The 22,219-nt window shown below is 41.0% G+C and overlaps 1 protein-coding gene across 8 annotated transcripts in view; it reads left to right on the top strand.

The window, feature by feature from the left end:
- DIP2C (disco interacting protein 2 homolog C) overlaps window positions 1-22,219 on the top strand; it is a 1,002,241-nt gene that overhangs the window by 574,683 nt on the left and 405,339 nt on the right. For 4 of the 8 annotated variants that reach the window (XM_069211176.1, XM_069211178.1, XM_069211177.1 and 1 more), the window contains 2 exons: window positions 1,124-1,321; window positions 18,295-18,386. In XM_069211176.1, the coding sequence (XP_069067277.1) occupies window positions 1,124-1,321; window positions 18,295-18,386 (290 nt within the window). Of the gene's footprint in view, window positions 1-1,123; window positions 1,322-18,294; window positions 18,391-22,219 lie in introns of all 8 variants that reach the window. The other 4 variants (XM_069211172.1, XM_069211173.1, XM_069211175.1 and 1 more) reach the window with 1 other exon arrangement.

Here is a 22,219-nt window from a genome sequence, read left to right as displayed (position 1 = left end):
AAAATAAAAAAAACAATATGTACTAATCCAGACAAACTCGTGGAGAAAAGTGATTAAGAAATGCACATTAGTGTGGCATTTCCATGTGTGGAAATGGAGACGTACATTTCCGTATGCATAGTTAGCCTCAGATCTACTGTTCCAGATTCTCAGGAGTACTCTTAGATCTCTTTGAAAAGTTCATAAAAGTCAGAAGCCTGTGCAAGCAACGTTTCCACATAAGTCGGTGAGTGTGTATGCAAATCCGGCCCTCCCCTGGTTAGTGAAAACCGGCCTAGAGCTAGGCTTTACTTCAGTGTAAGAACATGCTCACTGTTTCACACACAGGCAGTGTGATATATCTGAACAGCATAGTCAGTCTTGTACGAAATGTAAACATTTATGAGTGAGGTTAACCAGTGGCATAACAAAACGTGAGGGGGAGCTCCCCTGCAATATACGATGAAGGGTCCCCCTCACGTATGGGTAAGCCTGCCCTCATGTCCCCCCCGCACTACCTCTGGGGCTTCTGTAACGCCCCGTAGGGTAACATTACATACTTTGACGTAAGATGACTTCATTCTCTTTGTTGTTTGAAGGAAACATATAGTTTACATACTGACCGTTGAGACGTTTCCTTCAGGACAAATTATTCTAAATGGAATCGGTCTCAACTTAAGGAAATTAATGCCTGACAGTCGTTTCTTACTGTTTGATGCACCTGTTGCATAGATATAACTGGGGTTGCCTGTTAATCCTGCTGTGCATGGTTTGTTTTTTGCAAGATACCTTTTGTAAACAGATACATGAAGAGTTTAAAATGTATTTCTATCATTTAGGAAAACATTGGGCTACAAAAATATCAAAGCTAAAATATCGAGTATCACAATATTGTGAAAGTGATTTTATGTAGATGAATATAGATTTACTTTTTTTTAACTCCACATCTACATACCTTGTATATATGTACTTATCTATATATTTGTACGTTCATGATACTGCGGTATTCAACATGTTGGCTGGGATATTCTTATAGCATGATATTTAAAATATAATGTTCTGGTAGACTACTTTGAAGAGTAATAATACACATTTTTAATGTACATTATTTTCCAACACAACAACCTATTATTTGTTTTCACAGTTCAACAGCCTGACCCTAACCAACCAAAGCCTGAAGGAGCCCAGATGTTAGCCATGCGTGGGGAACAACTGGGGGTCGTGACAAATTGGCCACCTTCCTTAGAAGCAGCTCTCCAGCGATGGGGGACCATTTCTCCCAAAGCTCCCTGTCTGACCACTATGGACACCAATGGAAAACCACTCTACATTCTCACTTATGGTGAGCATTGCTGCTATTCTGTGCATTACATCACACCTTAATCTACAAAATGTTGCCTTGTCTCGAGACAGTGTTAAATAAAATAAGAACTGTTTTTCCCCTTCACAGTTTGTGCGTCCCGTACTACTGTTTTTAAAGTTTTCTTTTTCTACTCTTTGTTGGAAGCAGCGTGTTGACTGATGAATGCGTCATATCCAGGGCCACTGGAATTGTGCGGCAGGAGAAGGCCAAATTATGCAGCACGTTGAGCTCAATTATGTGGCAAGAAAATGCAAATGATGCAGCATAATTAAGCACATTTTCTGATGGTATTGAGGATGCATTTTTCATCCATCTAGGGAATCAAATGCTCACTGTGGTCGACGGATCTTTGGAGTCAGTAAGTAGTGTGGTAAACTATCAACAAAATTTCAACAATACCCCAAACAATTTAGACACCATGACCAATGTGGCTACGAAGGAAAACTCCAATCAGGAATAAAGTTTAAAAAAAATATTACAGCTTAAAGTCATGAAGACTATGTGCAAAACCAAGTTATAAAGATACATAATCGCTAAGCTTTGCCCAAGGTGTTGATATAAATTCAGGCGAACAAACAATAAAACTAAGCATTCAAGAAGAATAAGACATAACATCAATAAGAAAATCTGAGCAATTGAGATTAAACTTTACTCAGCTAACCATCATTAGTCTATTTAAATTTTAGCTGGGTCAATAATCTTTGGCTGGGTACAGGTCAATCCTACAGCTGACCAAATCAGGAAATACATGTGTAGGGAGGAGAACACATGCAGGCAAAATACAGAAACCACAAAAAGGACCAAAATAATTTGGATTTTTTTTTATCTCGGACAAAAAATCATTTCAGGGGCAAATGGGAGAGAAGAAGATACCTCTCCAAGGGGTTCAGCATTCAGGGAATCTTCATCAGCAATCAGACATCCAAATCAGCAAGCATCAGGACAACCTCTACAAGCTGCAAAGGTCTGCTCAGGACTCCTCACGACTGACAAAAGTTTGAATGTTCATCTGTATTTACAAAATTACACAAATCAATTTGATTCTTCAAAGGTATCAGTTCATGTCACGTTGAGTAAGCGTCAACCAATGAGGGTAATCAAATGACTCTGAATTGAAATAATCACATATCTTGACAGGTCTCTCATGAAAACTTCACCTTTCTGTGTGTCTCCAAGCAGGTTTGAGTCAACTGTTTACGATCTCAGTCCATGTTCCTGCAATGTAATGTTTTCAAAAACAAAAGAATGTATCTTTCCACGTTTAAACAAGAAAATCCATCACAAGAGGACTTTGCTTCCCATGGAAACGAAATCTGGAAGAAGACTTCACATTATGAAAAAAAAAAAATATTTAAACACTTTTACCTGACTGCAAAATGCAAGCTCTGCAGGCCTTAGTTATGCTAACACAAAAAGAAAATGCATTTAATTAATAAGTTTAGTAAAACACATTTAATATTCAAACTTATACATTCATCATTAATAATAATTCATTAATATGAGTAATACATTTCATATGAATGGAAATGTTTTGTTACTGCATTTCAATAAGTACAACAGAGAAGTGCATTTTTCTCACTTTGCACATATTTTTATAACTCATTAATCATTCCTTAATCACAAGAAATTCTATATCGTTTCTATATGCACTGTTAGTCTAGAGCCTAAATTACATTTTAACATTAGTTTTAGCATTCTGACGTGAACTAATTCAAAAGGCACCTAAGTCGAACTCTGAAATACGAGCATTTGCACATTTAAATTGTGTGTCAGTGCATCTTTTTACACTAGTTTTTCCACAATTTATTTCATAAACTTAAACTTGTCAAATTCCAATGACATTTGTGACACAAGGGATAGCACTAAATTTTGAGCTCCATCAGTATCACTTAGTTATTTTGTCATTCGTAACTTTGTTTTGATCTTCAACAATCATTTTTACACTAGTTAACACTGTCTGGGCTTTAGCTGCACCTCAGTTTAGCACCCAAACAACGCATTAAGCAACAGAAGGGTGACCAGTCAACCTTTCACTGTGCTGCAACACGTTTGTTGGAAATATCCCTTTTTGCAGGGTTATCACCAAACTTGTTGCCTTCTTCCTCCTATTTTTTCAGGTCTGTTTTTGCTGGTTTATTGTCTCTGAGCACTGCAAGTGCTCCCTAGGTAAATTGCACTGTTGATTGGTTTATCCATGATTGGCATATTTGATTTACTGGTAAGTCCCTAGTAAAGTGCACCAGAGGTGCCCAGGGCATGTATAACAAATGCTACTAGTAGGCCTGCAGCACTGATTGTGCCACCCACATTAGTAGCCCTGTAAACATGGCTCAGACCTGCCACTGCAGTGACTGTGTGTGCAGTTTTAAACTGCCAGTTCAACCTAGCAAATGTACCCACTTGCCATGCCCAGACCTTCTTTTTTGATACATGTAAGGCGGCACCCCTAAGATAGTCCTTAGGTAGCCCCATGGGCAGTGTATTTAAAAGGTAGGACATGTACTGGTGTGTTTTACATGTCCTAACAGTGAAATACTGCCAAATTCGGGTTTCACTGTTGCAAGGCCTATCTCCCTGATAGTTTAACATGGGGACTGTCTTTAAATAAAATTAAAGCACAGATAGAAATATGCAGTTTGGGTTCTCTGAATTCAAAATTTAAAAATACATCTTTTAGTGAAGTTGGTTTTTAGACTGTGAATTTGAAAATGGCACTTTTAGAAAATAGGCATTTTCTTGCTTCAACCATTCTGTGACTCTGACTGTTTGGGGATTCCCCATCTGGGTCACTTTTACAGTTGGGCTGTTCACACCTCTCCTCTAAACAGTGACACAAAGGGAGCTGGGGTGTAACCTGCATATCTTGATGAGCCATCTGAGGAACAGTGGAGGAAGGAGTGGTCGCTTGCACCTGAAAGGACTGTGCCTGCCCTCACACAATGCAGTCTCCAACCCCCTGGAGTGTGTCTGGAGCCTGGCCTGGACAAGGAAGGATCTTGCAAACACTTCAGGCTTTGCTTTGAAGTTTGCCAACTTCAAATGCAGAACAGGGTATAAAAAGAAGACCCAAAACCCCAGACTTAAAGAATCTTTCTGGAATCAAGAGGAACCTCTGCCAAGGAGAAGAGCTGGAGGAGTGCTGTCCATTTGCTGTGTTGCTTTGCTGGACTGGCCTGCAGATGCTGCTTCTGCCTGAAAAGAGTGCAAATGGTGAACTTTGCTATGTATCCTGCTTGAGAGAGTTCTCCAAGGGCTTGGAGTAGAGCTTGCCTCCTGTTGGAAGTGTCGGGGACACCAAAGACTTCAGTTTCCTCGACCTGCAGCACTGGGAACTGTGTGTTTTGTGCTGTTCAAGAGGAGGAACCACCGTGCCGCCGCCAATAACGCCACTGGCCGGCAACGTGACCTGCCGACACCCCACAGAGGCGCATTGCCCCACTTCGCACCGTGACCCTGGTTTCACTGACGCTGTCATCGGACGACTTCACCGAGCCGCTGCTCGCACCACGACCGGTGGGCCCCGTACTCTGGCATCGCCTGCTCACACCGTAGCCTGGACATCCCTGGCGACAACGCTGACGCTTCTGCTGACACCGGCGCCGCTGCCTGCACTGTGGCCCTTGGACACCACTCTTAAGGTACACAAAGCACCGTCCCGTCCCACCGACGCCAGCATCATCGACTCCAGTGTCGTCACCAGGCATCCTGCCTGCACCGTGGCCGGTGGAACACCGCTCGTGAGGGTCACGAAGCCCCATCCCGTCCTGCACCACTGGCTTGGGCCTATCGACGACAGCGCTTCCGCAACGATGCCGCCGCCGCCTGCACCGTGACCTGGTGACACTGCACGTCGCACCTTCCCGCTCACACTTTTGTAGTGTTTTCATGTATTACTGTGTGTTATGTGCAAATGCTTTACACATTGCTTCTGAGATAAACCTGACTGCTCATGCCAAGCTACCAAGGGGGTGAGCAGGGTTATCTGAGCGGGTATCTCCCTTATCCTGACTAGTGTGCAAACCGACAGGGTGCAAACCGACTGCCAACTAGAAACCCCATTTCTAACAACATGTCACTGCGATTTTAGTAACTTTTAAACCGTTTTAACTAGAAACAATTTTTTTTGTTAATATCTGCAGTAGATGTTGATTTATGTAGAAAATGTGGCAGATCCATACTTATGCGAAAAACGCTGTGGCTGTAAAATCACATCATCCCAGTGGCCCTGGTCTTATCTTTTGTTTAATGATGTGGTCACAGTATCAGTGCATAGTTTCTGCCACTAGTTGCCAGTGGTGGGCACCAGCACTCATTTTTTTCAAAGGGGTGGGGAGGGGTGCTTTGAACCAAGGCAAGAGAAAGAAAAGTAGAAAGGAGAGAAAAGAGGAGGAAGAGAAAGGTGGGAAAACAGTGCAAATTGAAAAAAGCAGCGATGGACCCCTGCCAGAGTGAGATTGTAACCGAAAGTGCAGGTTGGTGAAAGAAAGAGGTGGAGGTAGAATCAAGATAGAAGAGCTTGGACTTATGTTATGCACATTCAAGGTATTACTAAAAGCTCCTTCTGTAATGTATGCAAACGTAAACTGATCATGAATTGAAGGATCAGGCCATAGTTACTGGAGCCACAGTCAACTCCAGACTTGACTGTTGTAATACACTCTACTCAGGCTTGACCAAACACATATTGAGCAATTTTCAAAGGGGCAAAGCTCAGAAATGTGGACCATTTTGGACTTAAAAAGAAGACCTAAGTTGGCTCCTAGTACAGATCCAGGCCCACACTATATTTAAAATCTTTTGTCTCACCTTTAAATGTCTCGGTCATCAAGCCTTTAGGTACTTATCAAACGAAAATTATTCTTCAAGCATTTATATTTCTGAGGATGCAGTCACCTAAGCTTTGTGGCACTGAAAACACTGTGACTAAGCGTCTAATATTAACGCCAATTAAAATGAGGAAAAAAACACGTTTTCAGTTTTCTGAAAAGTGAAAGTGAAGGGCTGAGAATGGAGAGCTAAAGAAGTATGACTTCAGAGCTTAGCAGCAGCAGCAAAAAAGCTATTACCCGACCAGGTCTTGCGAGTAATCGGCATCTTGAGAAAAATAATGGAAGACTAGCTTAATGAATGTGATTGATGATAACGACGGAATGTTACGTTAAGAAATGGTGGAAAAGAGGAGTACACCACTTTACCAATGATTGTAAGTGAATAGTACATCATTTTTTCCACACTTACCCACTTCAGTTTACAGAGGTTTCAAGGCATGTGTTACTGTTACTTGTAGACAGTGATCAGTCTGGTTTGGCATTCTCTATCAATTGAGGTCTTTGTAATACTTTGGTGGAGGTGTCCAAATAAACACCATAATCAAGTGTGGCATGAATCTAGGCCATGACAACAAAGGTGTGATGAGTGGGTCAATAGAGGAAAAGGCCCATTTTAATAGCTTTCGTTGGTGCAAGAAGAACCAGGATATGAATGCCAGTTGAGGATTGAGATAGAGGTGTTTGTCGAGAATTATACCCAGATTGCAAAACTTATGGGGAAGTATTAGAATGGACACCACTCAGAAAGTTTTTCCCTAATGAAGCGGTCATATCCTTGAGTAGCCTTTCCAACTTAGATGAGTTCAATTTAAGTAAATTAACTAACAGCCACTGGTGCACTGCAGTAGTTGTAGGAATAAGATGGTTTTGTCCTGAAGTGAAGTCTGTTTGTGTGATACTAAAAAAAAAAAAAAATGTAGTATCAGTCACTGATTTTGCATTCAGTGCCTCCACAAGATCTGCCCGTGGAGCTTTTATATGCCAAAAAGAATAGGCAGATAAAATAAACTCTGGAGAATTGATGTAATTTAGGGGCCAGGAAATAGGAGAAATAATGAACCAATTCACACTGGTTCCTTGGCAGCCTCTTCTTACGGGATGGCATTTACCTTCACTTTTTACTTTGTAAAGCAAAAATTTGTTTTATCCAAGAGTTTTGAAATGGAATACAAATTGTGCGTAGCCCTGATAAATCTGGTCTGCATTGATTCTATGGATATGTGTCAAGTGGATCCTGTTTTAATTTCCTTAAGCTCGAGAAATTTCACCTTTTAAAATGACCTGACCATGTAGACCATTTCCTTTTAACTTATCCATCTGCCTAACCATTGGTATATTGTAACATCATCTTAGAATAAATGTTGGCATATAAACTTCGCATAACCAACAGTGAGTCGTACTTCACAGGCTATGGAGCACATGCAAGGCAGAGTTGGTTTTTGGGACTTTGCACCAATTGAGATTCTGAGTGGACTAATGGACATTTTGTGGCCAGAGGTTTCAAAATCTTCATGCTCTACTTCCAGTCTAGGACTGCAGTCAATGTCTGGCGCTTGCTTTTTTTGAGTTGTCTCATTAGCAAGATTTGCTTTGAGAACGTACAAGTAACATCCTGCTCTGAAAACTTGTAATGAAGGAGATTTTTTAAGAAAAATGTAGCTTGAAGATAGTCATTTCAGATTCATATTGTAATTTATTAATTTTTATGAAATTTGGATCTTCATAGAGATCCACAGACATTAATATATTTTATTAATCTCTAATCATACATTAATAAATAATACTTCAGAGCAAATGTAAAAAAGTTTTCAAACAATTAAAATTTTAAAGCAAGGCATTTCATTTTCCAGAAAAATTAAAAAAATATTGAACTTCATCTATAGTTCATATTCAAAACCTAAGAAACATTGCTAACACAATGTAATGATGTGCAAATTACAATGCAGTGCAAACAAGCACAACATGATCCAGATCTTGAACACCATTATTACACATATCACACATTCTTTAACATCCTCTTGTTGCCAGCTCCAGTAACAATACTTTATGGCAAAATTTTCATTAGTACCATTAAAAAATGTCTGCTACTATGTTGCATGCTCCAAGTCAAAACGGGCCACAGTTTTCGGTCACCACAGGAAGCAATTATAGTACTAAAAGTAACCCAAGTTGTACACTGTTCAATATCTAATTTTATACTCAAGCTAGGAGATAACAATTTAAAAGAGAATTTCAGTTGATTCAGTGACATGGACTCTAAATCTTTTTGCTGGATCTTATACATTCTAATGCATAGAGGACATTTCTGCGGACTATACTTCCTTCCCATTTTTGATGAACTATTTCTTGATGTAATAAACACCTTAAAGAGTTCTCTTTGCAATGGAGAATTTGATGCCCCATCGTAAAACAGCTGTCAATCTTAGAACAAAAGTACGTAGAGGTGGTAGCTAAAGATAAAAGATCAGTCTGTCATATTATACCTTTAGTTTATAATGGGGCTCAGCGATTGACCTTTTCATGGAAAAAGAGAACTCCATATGAAAATATCACGTCCTACTAGCCACAGGAGGTAGCTCACATCTCCAGCTTCTTGTAAATAGCTGTTTGATGGCATATGTGGCTGTCGATACACATGCTGTGCATAAGCTCGCCATCTAGTGTTGGGTTCAGAATAGTACAACTTGTTTTTGTTTGAAGAAAGTTTTTGAGTCACATGATCGAGTGACTCCTCCTTTGGTAATACTGTGCATGGGCATTGAGTCCTTTGTTAGATTGTTTTTCTCCGCCATCGGGTTCGGATGTGTGTTCCTCTTGCTCCGAGTTCTCAGCTTAAAACAGTCTAAAAACGGTATTCTTTCCGTCTTACTATTATCGTCGGTATTGTTTTCGAACATTCTTTAATAATTCAATTCTTGGTTCCTTTTTCTATACTCAGAATCAAATTCCTCGACCCATACGGGAACAGAAAGGCCCTCTTGGGCCCTGCTTTTGGGCCTACCTCTTCCACATTGTATCGAACAATTCAGCCCTGATGGAATGTACTCAATTTTGATTTTGCCATTTAGTGCCATTCAGTGTTTCCACACATCAACCATCACCAGGTGTGTAATTTGTGTCTTTCACCAGACTAGACCTGCAAAGTGTGCCGTTCTTTTTGGAAGAAGAAGACGCTTAGAAATCGAAGGGCTCGTCGAATAGAAATGGCGCCTCAACATCCAGAGGATACACTGGACTTTTTTGTTGACGAGCACGTGCAAGAAGAATCAGAACAAGAGGATGTCTTCTCCATTCAGGATTCAGACTCTGATGTGCAGTCGAACATCGAGAGTCAACCATTGTAACCCGCACAAACTGTAAGTAAAAAGGCCGGTCTCCCATCAGACAAAACAACCACAAAGGAGGTCACCGGTCCGCCGCTGCCTTCAGCCATGGTCGGAGCTGAGAAACTTATTCTGCTGCCTCGCATACCAGCTTGGCACCGAAAAAAGCCAAAGATAAATCTTCTGCATCGACCTCCAGTACCTCCATTTTGGCACTGACAAAAGAAAAACTATATGGTGCTTCAGTGCCGACCACTTCGACACAGAAAAAGAGACAACAAACAGCTAATATTTCAGCACCAAAAATTTTCCATCCTAAAAAAAAACCTTTGGAACCGAAAAAAAAACACAAAAGACTTTCAGTGACTCTGGACAGTGTATAACATCCCTTACATCACAGGTGGAACCAATTTTAGAAGTCATGGACCGTAGGTAGCGCCGACTTCAAATTCAACAAGGAACAGGGCGGATTATAACATCACCTCTGCCACCTTTAAAGAGGAAATTAACTTTTCAAGTAAGTCTTGATTCATTTACACTTCCAAAGAAGACTACCAAAGAAAATACATCTTTTCATACTCGGACATGTCCTCCTTTATCTACTTCTCCACAACATACTCCTCCACCAACATCTCCCCCTCATTCAGGATTCACACCACCTAGTTCACCACCTGGTAGGTCTCAAGATGTAGTGAATACATTAGACGAACAGGACCCATGGGATAAGTACGATCTGGATCCTATTACACCAAGTGATCCAGATCTTTACCTAGCTTAACCTTCACCACCTGAGGATCCCACATCATACCAACAGGTTATATCTAGACCAGCAGAATTTCATAAGGTGCACGTGTATAGCGAGACAATAGAGGAAGGTTTTTGAATTTGACACACTTGGTGCAACCCATAAAGAAAGTCAGTTCCTTCCAATGCTTCCAGGCATGCTCAGACAAGCAGAAGAAATATTTAAAAAGCCTGTTAGAGCAAGGATTATCACTCCTAGGGTTGATTTAAAAAAAGAAAATGTACAAGGCTGCACTCACTGATTCTTTATATATAAAAGCACAAATTCCTCCAGACTCTATTTTACATCTACTGCAAGAAAAAGGTCTAATAGTCAGTCAACAGGAGACACACCTCCTCCTAAGGAAAGTAAAAAAAATAGATGCAGCAGGGAAAAGAGTGGCCGCTTAAGCAGCCAATCACTGGTGAATTGCTAATTCTCAAGCTTTACTTTCCAGATACGACAGAGCTCACTGGGATGCTATGAAGGAACTTTTACAATACCTACCAGAAGAACATTGTAGAAGAGGGGTAGAAATTGTAAATGAGGGACAAACAATTTCCAATAACTCCATTCGATGTGGACTTGATGCTGCTGATTCAGCAGCATGCAGTATTAAATCAAGTGTCATCATAAGGCGCCATGACATGGCTCAGATGTTGAGGGTTTAAACGGGAGGTACAGCAGGCAGTTTAAAATATGCCTTTTGATAAGTGCATTTATTTGGTCCACAAGTGGATACCACACTTGAAAAATTAAATAAGGGCAATCAAACTGCCAAACCTATGGGAGCCAGCACACATAGGGGTCATTTTCGTCTTGCAGGATTTAACAGATGATTTAGGTCAGTTTAGGAACATTCCACAAATAAAACTAAACCCACCTCTCAATGCACCAGAGGTTACTTTATAGGATCATATGGAAGAAACCATAATAAGGGAAGAGGAAAACAATCTACATCTAGAGGTTCCTCATCTGCCACTAAACAATGACTTGCCACAAAAAATACTAACACACACCACTCCTGTAAGGGGAAGGTTACAACCTTTTTTACCGCAATGGAAACAAATTACCACAGATCAATGGGTACTTCAAATTATCCAAAATGGTTATTCTCTGGAGCTCATTTCCACTTCACAAAATATACCCCCTCGTACCCACAGACTCTCACAAGATCATCTAACTCTTCTCAAAGAAGAAGTCCATTCCCTTCTTCTAAAAGGAGCTGTAGAACCAGTACCATTACAATACCAAGGAACAAGAGTTTACTCCCTGTTTTTTCTAATCCCCCGAAAAATGGGGGTCTCAGACCAATATTAGATCTCGGGCCCTTAAACCACTACATCCTATCAGCACATTTCCATATGGTCACTCTTCAGGATGTTATTCCTCTGTTACAACTAGAAGACTTAATAACAGGGTTAGATCTAAAAGACGCTTATTTTTTACATTCCCATTCATCCTTCACACTGCAAATACCTAAGTTTTGTAGTAGCAGGAAAACATTACCAATTCAAAGTATTACCATTCGGAGTCACAACTGCTCCCAGAGTATTCACATAATGCCTTGCAGTGGTTGCAGCACATCTCAGAAAAAAACAAATTCACGTTTTCCCTTATTTGGACGATTGGCTCATCAAAGTCAATTAATTCCTACAGTGTCAAAGAGATACTGAAACTACAGTTTGCATCCAACACTCTAGGATTCACCATAAACTATGTCAAATCTCATCTGGAACCTCTCCAAACACAACCATATCTAGGAGATATCCTCAGTACACAATTAGGAATAGCCTTTCCCATCCAAAACAAGGTCCAAGCTTTTCAGACAATGATTTCATCATTAAAACAGAACCAAACATACCCAGTAAGAGCTGTTATGAAACTGTTAAGAATGATGGCATTTTGTATTGCCATAGGGCCTCATGCCAGACTTTAAATGCATCCACTTCAACAATGTCTCTCTCGTCAATGGTCTCAGGCACAGGGTCAAATTGAAGATCTACTATTGTTGGACCGCCAAACTCATCTCTCTCTACATTGGTGGAATACCACAAACCTCATGAAGGGGAGCCCATTGTAGACCCTGTGCCTCATATTACTTTTACAACAGATGAATTAAACAACAGTTGGGGAGCTCATCACCTCAACCAAACTATTCAGGGGATATGGGACGATACTCATCGGTCTCTTCATATCAATTACCTGGAACTACAAGCGATATTCTTGGCAATGAAGGCATTCCTTTCAAAATTGCAGCACAAACAGTGTTGATACGTACAGATAACATGGCTGTCATGTGCTATCTTTAAAAACGGGGGTGGGGGAGGGACTGTCTCAACAACTGTCGAACCTAGCACAAACAATATGGAAATGGGTGATTCTTCACCATATCCACGTAGTGGCACTATATGTTCAGGGGACAGACAACCACTTAGCAGACCTACTAAGCAGGATGCATCAACAAACACACGAGTGGGAACTCCACCCACAAGTCCTTCAACAATACTTAAAAAAATAAGGAACACCTGAAATAGATCTGTTCGCAACAGATCAAAACTAAAAATGCAAAAACTTCACCTCCAGGTACCCATACCCTCAGTTCAAGGGCAATGCTATATGGATGAGTTGGTCAGGGATATTTCCTTATGCTTTTCCACCCTCCCACTCTTAGCATTCCTAGTACGGAAGATAAAACAATCTTCCCGCAGCATGGTCTTAGTGGCTCCTACATGGGCACGTTGACCATGGTGCACAACACTTTTGGAACTCTCAGTTGTTCCTCGTCAAAAACTTCCCAACAGACCAGATCTTCTGACACAAAAACAGGGACAGATAAGACATCCAAATTCCAAATCTCTCAACCTAGATATATGGCTCCTGAAGTCATAGAATTTAGATATTTACATTTACCACAGGAATGGATGGATATCTTCAAACAAGCACTCAAACCTTCCATTAGACAGTGCTATGCCGCAAATTGGAAAGGTTTTGTTTGTTACTCTCAAAAGAAAAATATTGACCCTCTTAAACCAACAGTACAGGACATTGTACAATATTTTTTTGCATACACATCTATTTGTTTACATTTAGCCGCCATAGCTGCATATCTTCAAAATAGACAACATATTTCTTTGTTTCGAATTCCAGTTATCAAAGCATTTATGGAAGGACTAAAAAGAATAATTCCACCAAGGATTCCACCAGCTCCATCTTGGAATCCAACATTGTACTCACAAGGCTCATGGCTCCACCATTTCAGCCACTTCACTTCTGCCCCCTACAATTCCTTTCATGGAAAGTAGCCTTTTTAATTGTTATTACCTCTCTTAGGCGTGTCAGTGAGCTTCAGACATTTACTTTAGAAGAACCTTACTTTCAAGTTCATAAAGAAAAAAATGAATTAAGAACAAATCCAAACTTCCTTCCAAAAGTCATTTCGCTATTTCATACTAATCAAACAATAGATTTGCCAGTTTTCATTCCAAAACTAGAATCAGTAACAGAAAGAGCTCTACATTCTCTAGATGTTAAAAGAGCTCGTATGTACTATAGAGACAGAAAAAAACTTTTTAGGAAACCAAAACAACTTTTTGTGGCTTTCTCCTTACCGCACAAAGAAGATCCTATATCTAAAACATCTATAGCAAGATGGATAGTCAAATGCATTCAAACTTGCTATACTAAAGCTATGCAACAGTTACCTGTACCCCCTAGAGCACATTACACTAGGAAAAAAGGTGCACCTATGGCATTTTTGGGTAACATACCTATAGCCGACATTTGTAAAGTAGCAACATGGTCCATACCACACACATTTACTAAACATTATTGTGTAGACGCCTTTGCGAGACAACAGGCAAATGTTGGACAAGCTGTACTTAAAACACTTTTTCAAACAATTGCAACCCCTGCACACAAGCCACCGCTTTTTGGAGGGACTGCTTTACAGTCTATGCACAGCATGTGTATCTACAGCTACACATGCCATAGAGTGGAAAATGTTACTTACAAGTAGACATCTGTTTGTGGCATGTAGTGCTGTAGATTCACATGCGTCCTCCCTGGAAGTGTGTACAGGTTGCAATTTAGTCTTATATATTTAAAATGTACATATGTAAATACATAGCATGGGCATAATTTCTATCTTACTATATATTTTTCACTACTTCACTCTCCCACCTGCAGACAAACAATCTAACAAAAGACTCGAGGCCCACGTGCAGTATTACCGAGAAGAGGAGTCATTCGATCCCGTGACTCGAAAACTTTCTTCGAACAAAAACAAGTTGTACCACTCCGAATCCAACACTAGATGGCGGGCTTATGCACAGCATGTGAATCTACAGCACGAACAGATGTCTCCTAGGAAGTAACATTTTCCTTCTGGTTCTTAATGTACAGGACATAGGAAAACAGCAATGACCTTACAAGGAATAATCTCAAAATGAGGGAAAAATTAATTAAATGTATAATTTATTTTGGGGCAACATTCTAGCTGTAAAGGGAAATCACTCACTGGCAAGTTAAGAGGTAAACAGGTGTTTCGTATATAGTGTCAGAAGGGCAGTGTATGGCATACAAGAGGTAAACATGCTCTGCTCTTTCTGACAGATAGACGAGCATAACGTTAGATGGCATACACCGAGGTCACAGGCATTCCATGGCACGTGACCGATGGGCAAACATTGTGCATCACACTAAGAGGTAAACATGTCTTTTGTGCCGAATAACTGTGGAACAATCATTATGTGCACCATAGGTGAAGACAACCCTTGAAAGTGATTGATAGAGAAGCATTTTGTTTGGAATAACGTATGTGTAAATATCCACAAGACTGCAACTAATAGCAAACGCTTCTGTTTAGATTTACTGGTGAACAAAGATTTTGTGACATAGTAAATCGTGGACAGTATTGATTGCTAGACACGAATTCTGTAAAGAACCGCTGGAAAACTGCTGGTAACACCAGCAAAAGGACCTAAATATAACAATTGGAAATGTCCCCTTCTTTTATTGCTCCTACTTTTCCAAATAAATGCCACAGAGAACATTATCCAAACACTAAGTGAAACCACCTTGCCAAGTAATATCTTGTGCACCAGTAGCCTGAAGACAATGCATACATCTCGGCCTTAGACATGAGTCATTTTGTAAATCAGACCTTAAAAGAAGAGTCAGTCCTAATGACAAATAAGCAAATTATCATCAATGTTTATCAAGAAGGCTGCCATTAATAAATTCAATACTATGGACGGATCCAAGACACATGCACAAACACCATACTTTGACAATCATGCCTTTCTCTGTATTGCTTTCTGTCCAGACCTTGGCAAATCTAAAACATCTTCAAAATTTGGCAAAATGTATTTGAAGAAGTTAACAGAAGCAACCTGTGCTCGCAAATACTACTCGACATAATGGTTTTCTTTAGGATTATAAACTACAAGATCTTCTTTCCTTATATCTGAGTGTTTATCTGCCCCAGTGCAGTTAGTTCAGGATCCAGGCCTTGTACGACTCCCACTGGATCCTGCCGGAAGTCTCACAAGACCGTGTCTGATTGCAAGTGCTCTTTAAGATTACCCTCCACTTCTGAAAATCCTAGACGATGACAGCCTGGACCATTTGTACCAGTTTGGTGCAGATTATAATTAACTCTGCCCAAACATCATCAGTAAGCAAAAGTAGTACCACGCTCGAGAAACTTGCCTGTCTGCCGTTAACTCATGGATGACAGTGAGGTCCTTGCTCTAAGGGAGCCAAATTTAACCTAAGTCCTCAAAGCCAAAATAACACAACCTCTCTTCCAATATCCTTGACCAGTGATATACCCTGTGCATCAAGATCAAAACCCCAGGAGTAACCCTTGCCCTAAAATGGCTATCCATACTCTAGAAGTGCATCTGCACATCCCACCACTAATTTTCCCAAATCTAACAAATCTTCCATTTCTTCTTCCCAGAAAACATCACCCCCTCTTTCACCACGCAACCACATTAAGTTCATTCATGTTGTAGCTGGGATCATTGCACCTTTGTAGACTATGCATTGTCACTCTATCCCAGCTTACAAAAACATCAATCCTACAATGCTTTACTTACTTGCTGTCCACTACCTTTTATTTCATTAAAGACGCAAATTGAAATGAGGTAGACTTTTTTTTAATTGTTTTATTTAACCACTTATATATACTTTTTCTGATGAGCACATGAATATGTAGCTTAAAGTCCAAAAAACCTGTGAAATAAACGTCCTGATCTCAGACAACCTTTTAGTTCCTTTTAGTTTGAGCAAGAGGATCCGTGAGCTAGATATCTTGTCACTTTGTGAAATATATACTGTTTTTTACAGATGTTTACTTGTGACATATTTGCATACACATCTTTTGTTTTAGCCTAAGCTATTTTCAGAGTTTTACTTAGAGCTAAGTATGCCCTAAGCTCTTCTTTTTGTGATCTCACTCTAGCGAAGCTGAGATGAGCCGCCTGGGCCTTTTCCAAATAATATTTTTATTTAAAATAAAAATAAAATTGAACTGAAGATGCCATTATTTATTTGTTGTCACTCTTGAGATACTTACTGGACCTGAACGCTTACAGAGCAACCCCTATATTCCCTCTAAAATAATAAATAGTACTAAATAAGTACATTGTGAAGCATAAGAGACTGTCATGTTCCTGCTTGTCTAATGGATGACATTGTTTTATTTGAAAAGGACATGTTTCCACAAATGTGAAGTGTCCCATGTTACTAGGATTGTCTCTCTGCTCATTTGATCCTGGTCCAAATTTCTGGGTTTTGTCATTAAATGTTATTTTTATTTACCATTTACATAAAGGCTTATTAAAGTTTTAAGTATGACATACCGAGCTTATCTTGTGTAAAGTAGCGGTAGGCCTGATATGTACTCTGGAGGAACTGCTGTGAAATATTTTAGAAGGTTTCTATCTTAATGGCTGCTGTACTAGCGCCCTCGTCTTATGCTTCTCACCTTCAGTCTATTTTTATGTCCAGGCAGGGACCCTGGCATCATTCTGACTTACTAATAGTTTTATGCAGTGCCTTCTCCAACTAATAGACAAATCAAATACAATAACCCCAGTAATATTGTCTTGACACCTATTCTTATGGTGACCATCCATTACCTCCATCTTTCAGGTCCCTTGTTTTCCCCTGCTAAGCAGCAGACATCCCGCACAATTGAGGGGGCCCCAATTGATCAGATGCCCTTGCCTGTCTTTTACACACATGACTACCAGAGGCATATCACCAGTGCAGGGACCCTGCCATCTACTAGAGCCCTTGTAAACCCAGCAAATTTGAGAGATTTTTCCCATCCCCGGTATTACAAATACCAGGGGTACCGGTTGATCCGGAGTAGGTCTAATAAGGTCCATTACAGGTTTGACAATGAGGGTTCACTAGGAAATGAAGCATTATGATGGGAATCGGTAATTATGGTTCTGATTCTCCTGGTAATTCCTTGTTTTCCCTCCTACTCTTACAAGGACATTTTCCACTGTTTTCAGCAGTTGATACCTCTGGGTGAAAGTAAAGAAATCTGTGAAGCTACTGTAGATCTTTTGATTCTGCTGTGGTCGGTAACAGCTGGACTGGCCCCATCGGAATTAAGAGGCCACTCATGCTGAAGACGTCAGCAGCAGCGCTTTGTCTGCCATTGGGTAAACAGAAATGAAAATCTGACCATGTTCTGCCTGTCGTTTCTGGCTGATATAGGAGGCAAGTAGTTGAAGCAGCGCCAAAGGAGTGACCTCATCTGAGTTCCAGAATCATGTAGAATGTAGCAACAGCTGTAACATTTCCTTCCTCCATATCTCATAAAATTCCCTAAAAAGGTTCTGCTTCAAATCAGTTCCAAGCTTCTTTCAGATTACATCTTTCACACTTTTGAAATGTATTTTTTATGTTATACATTTATAGCTTCAAAGAACATCAGAAACAGTCATTGTTGAAAATGGAGCTAAAATGTTTTTTATTTTATCTATTTAACAGGTAAACTGTGGACCAGAAGTATGAAGGTTGCCTACAACATACTTCATAAATTGGGCACAAAATTGGAGCCTATGGTCAGGCCTGGAGACAGGGTAGGTCTGTTTTTGTTCTTAAGGTTTTATCACTGAGGTATGATTAAAGCGAACCAGGCCAGGTGTGGAAGAGTCCACGTCAAGTGATTAGGCAGCAAGTGTAGTGGGGTCAGGTGATCTCTGCTCTAGTCTCATTCACTGACATGTGATTTGCAGGTACTGTAACTTATTTTGCCACATTGTTTTTTTTTGGGGGGGAAGGGTGGTACATTACAGAGTGCAGATGCTCTTGTGAAGTTCAGTATAAAAAATAATCAGAGGATAGTGATCTTACCAGGCAGTCCTAAATTTTCAGATTTTTTTTTTCCTAACAAAAAAACACAGCACACTTGTACTTGGGAGTGAGGAGTGTCAGGACAGATGGATTTATTTCCCCATCCAGTCTTTGACTGTATATCTCTGTGATTGTCAGCCCTTCTGCTCTCTCAGAACTGTGACCTGACCTGTGACGCTCCTCCCCTCTGTGTTTTGTGTGCTGACAAGATGCTGCTCTGATGCGGTCCACGCTCTTTGCTCCTGCAACCCCTACTGCAGTGCTTGTGCCCGCCCGCTTGTTTGGCAGCAGACTTCAGATGCGAGTAACGGATATATGCACTGCTTCGGGAAACCTTAAGAAACTTCTTTTATCCTGTCATTTTTTTTTTTATTATTTGCTTTTATCGCTCCTCGGGTAGCCGAGGAGCACGACCCATTGTCAAGGATTGGAAAACAGCTCTCGTGTCAGTTACCTTTACCAAGCAGGTGTAGTAGTGGCATTCCTTCAGTGGCCTAGTCTTTGTATAGGACAGAAGATTACTTTGGAATCTGTAATTGAGCCTTGGTAGCTGGATTGTGGAGGCAGCAGCACAAGTAGTGCGAGCTACTCGATTAGGACATCAGAAGAGAGGAGGTAAGTGCCTGTTTGTGGGACTTTGCTTTTTCCACCTTGGTTGCAGTGTGATGGGGAAAAGCTGATTTGTGGTGCGATTCTGGGGCCGAGATTATTACTGATGGGCCCCATGGATTATGATAGGTGGGTGATTTATGTAGCTCAGCATAGGGGGATTGAATGGACACACAAATTGAAGAAGGAAGATGCCGCAGTGTAAAATAAAATCACAGGTAGTGTTGCCTAGAAGAGGGGCCGAGGAGGTGGTGCAGCAAAAGGGCACTTTGCCCACAAGCACAAACATAGTGACACCGTTAGGAGCATTGTTATTGGCTCAACAGAAGGAAATATAAACATTCTTCCCCCCTTAGTGTATTTAATTACACACAATGGGAACCTTATACAACTCCACTTGTGGGGAGCCCCAAAACATATGTAGATAAATTTGCATATTTTTCTGGGCATGACACTACAAATGCAGTCATATTATTTTAAATTACCACCTTCTAAAATGCGTAAAATTTTGCTAACCGACATCAAATTAATCAATCATTCTAGGGGAGGAAGATCCTAGTTGTAACCCCCGAGGCCCTGGAGGAAGTAGGAACGATGCCCTTGGGACAATACATACAGGATATTGTAGGGAATTATTTTAAAAATAATCCAAGTTCCCATGGTTCGTCTATTTTGTTGCCAAAGTTGCATGCAGAAGAAACGGGGGGAATGTAATAAGTGAGTCAATTCTTTTAGAATCCGTATCTCACTTCTTAAGAAGAGATTAGGATTTGGAGGGTCCAGGAAGGCCCCTACTTGACCCAAGGTTATCTTCATCACCTCGTCTCGCCCCTTTTGTTATTAAGAGCTTTATTGTGGGCAATGAAGATATTTTCCAGGAAGAGGCCCCAAAGACCTCCCTAGGGTTTGATATTTCAGTCAGCAACCCCTTCCACATCTTTGTTAAAGGTGGTGTTTGTAATGGAGAAAACCCTACAGGGATACTAGAAGCTGTGATGGTACTTAATGGATTGGCAAAAGCCCAAAATGGCAAACTGCATGTAATCGCTAGGAAGCTAAAACAGAATAACAATTGTATACCTATCTTAAACCCAAAATTTGAAAACAGGATCAAGAAGTATGTGCTCCTGTAGACGTTTGAGTGGTAGACCCCACTAATGTTACCTGGTTACCATCAGTATATATCTCAAAACGACCCATTTTGGTATTAAAATGGGGGCGTATCAGGTTTTTAAGGACTTCATACTTTATGGAAGAAGAACCTGCAAGGCAAAGAGGTCAGTTGATAAGAAAGGAGTCACAGAGGGTAATCGGATTTTAAATACCTCTCCGAGCCTAAGGGATGAATCCCAAAGGAAGAGAGAAAGTGGTGTAAGGGACATGGTTATGGGTACCCTGTGTGGAGCAATGGACTTAGGGAAGGGGGGGTGGCCCGTCAAGACCAAACACGGAGCAACCGCTAAACTCCAGAAGAGAGGGTATGGGGAACCCCCTGCAAGTCAAGGAGAGAAATGTGAGTTGGAAAGAGTGGCTCCTAGAGTAAATCGATGAAGGGAGGCTAGCCTTGATCAGCCTGGGAATAGCGGGCACTCAGCATCACATAGGGGAGTTGAGAGTGAGAGGTTGTCAAGGGAAGACAGGTCAGAAGGTGAATGAAGCAATAAATGAGAAATGGGTTTATCTAGGATCTCAGCAAAGGGTTAACGGTGGGAAAATCTAAGAAAACGTAAACCTTTGAATCGCTCACACCTTTTGCAAGCACTTGCTAAATGTCTTAGCCTGCGCATAGTAGCTTCAGGGAATAAAAAGCAGGTAGGCTTTGCAACAAATCGGGAAGGAAAAGAGGTTACAAAGGTACTTTTTTTTTTCAGAATGTGTAAAATCTACCCAGGTGAGGGTGGACAAGTGAACTCCTGGTACTTGTGTGTGAGCTAGGGATGGATGACCGGAGGGGCCAAAAAGCCCTGACAAACCATGCTGGTTTAATTTTAAACCAAGCGAGGGTATGCTGGCAGGGTGTCCAGCGTAGCAGAACTATTACAAACTCAAGGGAAGGTGGCCTGCAAGTAGAGCCAAGGGTCTAGAGTTAAGGAACCATTTTGAGTGTTTATCTGACTCTGTACTGAGTAGCGACTATAGTGGAAGGGGGGGTCTGAGTGATTTGGATTCGGGATTCGGGATTGTGGGCGTGGCACAGCCTGGTAGCTTTGTCTTGTATAGGGGGTTATAGAAAGCATTGAACCTGAATTTCTTTCAAAGAAATGCTTGAAGGGTATGAGATTGTTTCTGCAGGCGACATGGCTGTACGAAGTGCCTGACCATTAGATGGGTTCCTAATGCTTTAAAAAGATGCGGACTGGCCTTCAGGTGAGTTAGTCACACTAGTTTCAACAAAATTAGCCAATAAAGTTACCATATTAAAGGTAAAAAGTCGATGGATATTGGCAGGCCGGGTAGAGCTTTATATATATATGTTCGATGGCATGTGTAGCTGCAGATACACATGCTGTGCACATCCCGCCATCTAGTGTTGGGCTCGGAGTGTTACAAGTTGTTTTTCTTCGAAGAAGTCTTTTCGAGTCACGAGATCGAGGGACTCCTCCCCTTTCGGCTCCATTGCGCATGGGCGTCGACTCCATCTTAGATTGTTTTCTTTCCGCCATCGGGTTCGGACGTGTTCCTCTTCGCTCCGTGTTTCGGTTCGGAAAGGTAGTTAAATCTCGGAAAATTCGACGGTATTGTCTGCGTTCGGTATCGGGTTAGTTAGAACAGATCAACACCGAATTTTGAACAGCTCCGGTGGCCCTTCGGGGTTTTCGATTCCCCGGCGGGGCCTGGTCGGCCCGACCTCGTGCGTCTTCAAGGCTAATGGAACGGACCCATTCCGCTTCTGCCCCGAATGCCACAACAAGTATCCTTACACAGATCAGCATCTGGTCTGTAATTTGTG

This window comes from Pleurodeles waltl, chromosome 10 (assembly GCF_031143425.1).
Source record: "Pleurodeles waltl isolate 20211129_DDA chromosome 10, aPleWal1.hap1.20221129, whole genome shotgun sequence".
Classification (NCBI taxonomy): Eukaryota; Metazoa; Chordata; class Amphibia; order Caudata; family Salamandridae; genus Pleurodeles; species Pleurodeles waltl.
The sequence above is the reverse complement of the archived record's forward strand: the minus strand, read 5'-3'. Positions and strand labels throughout refer to the sequence as shown.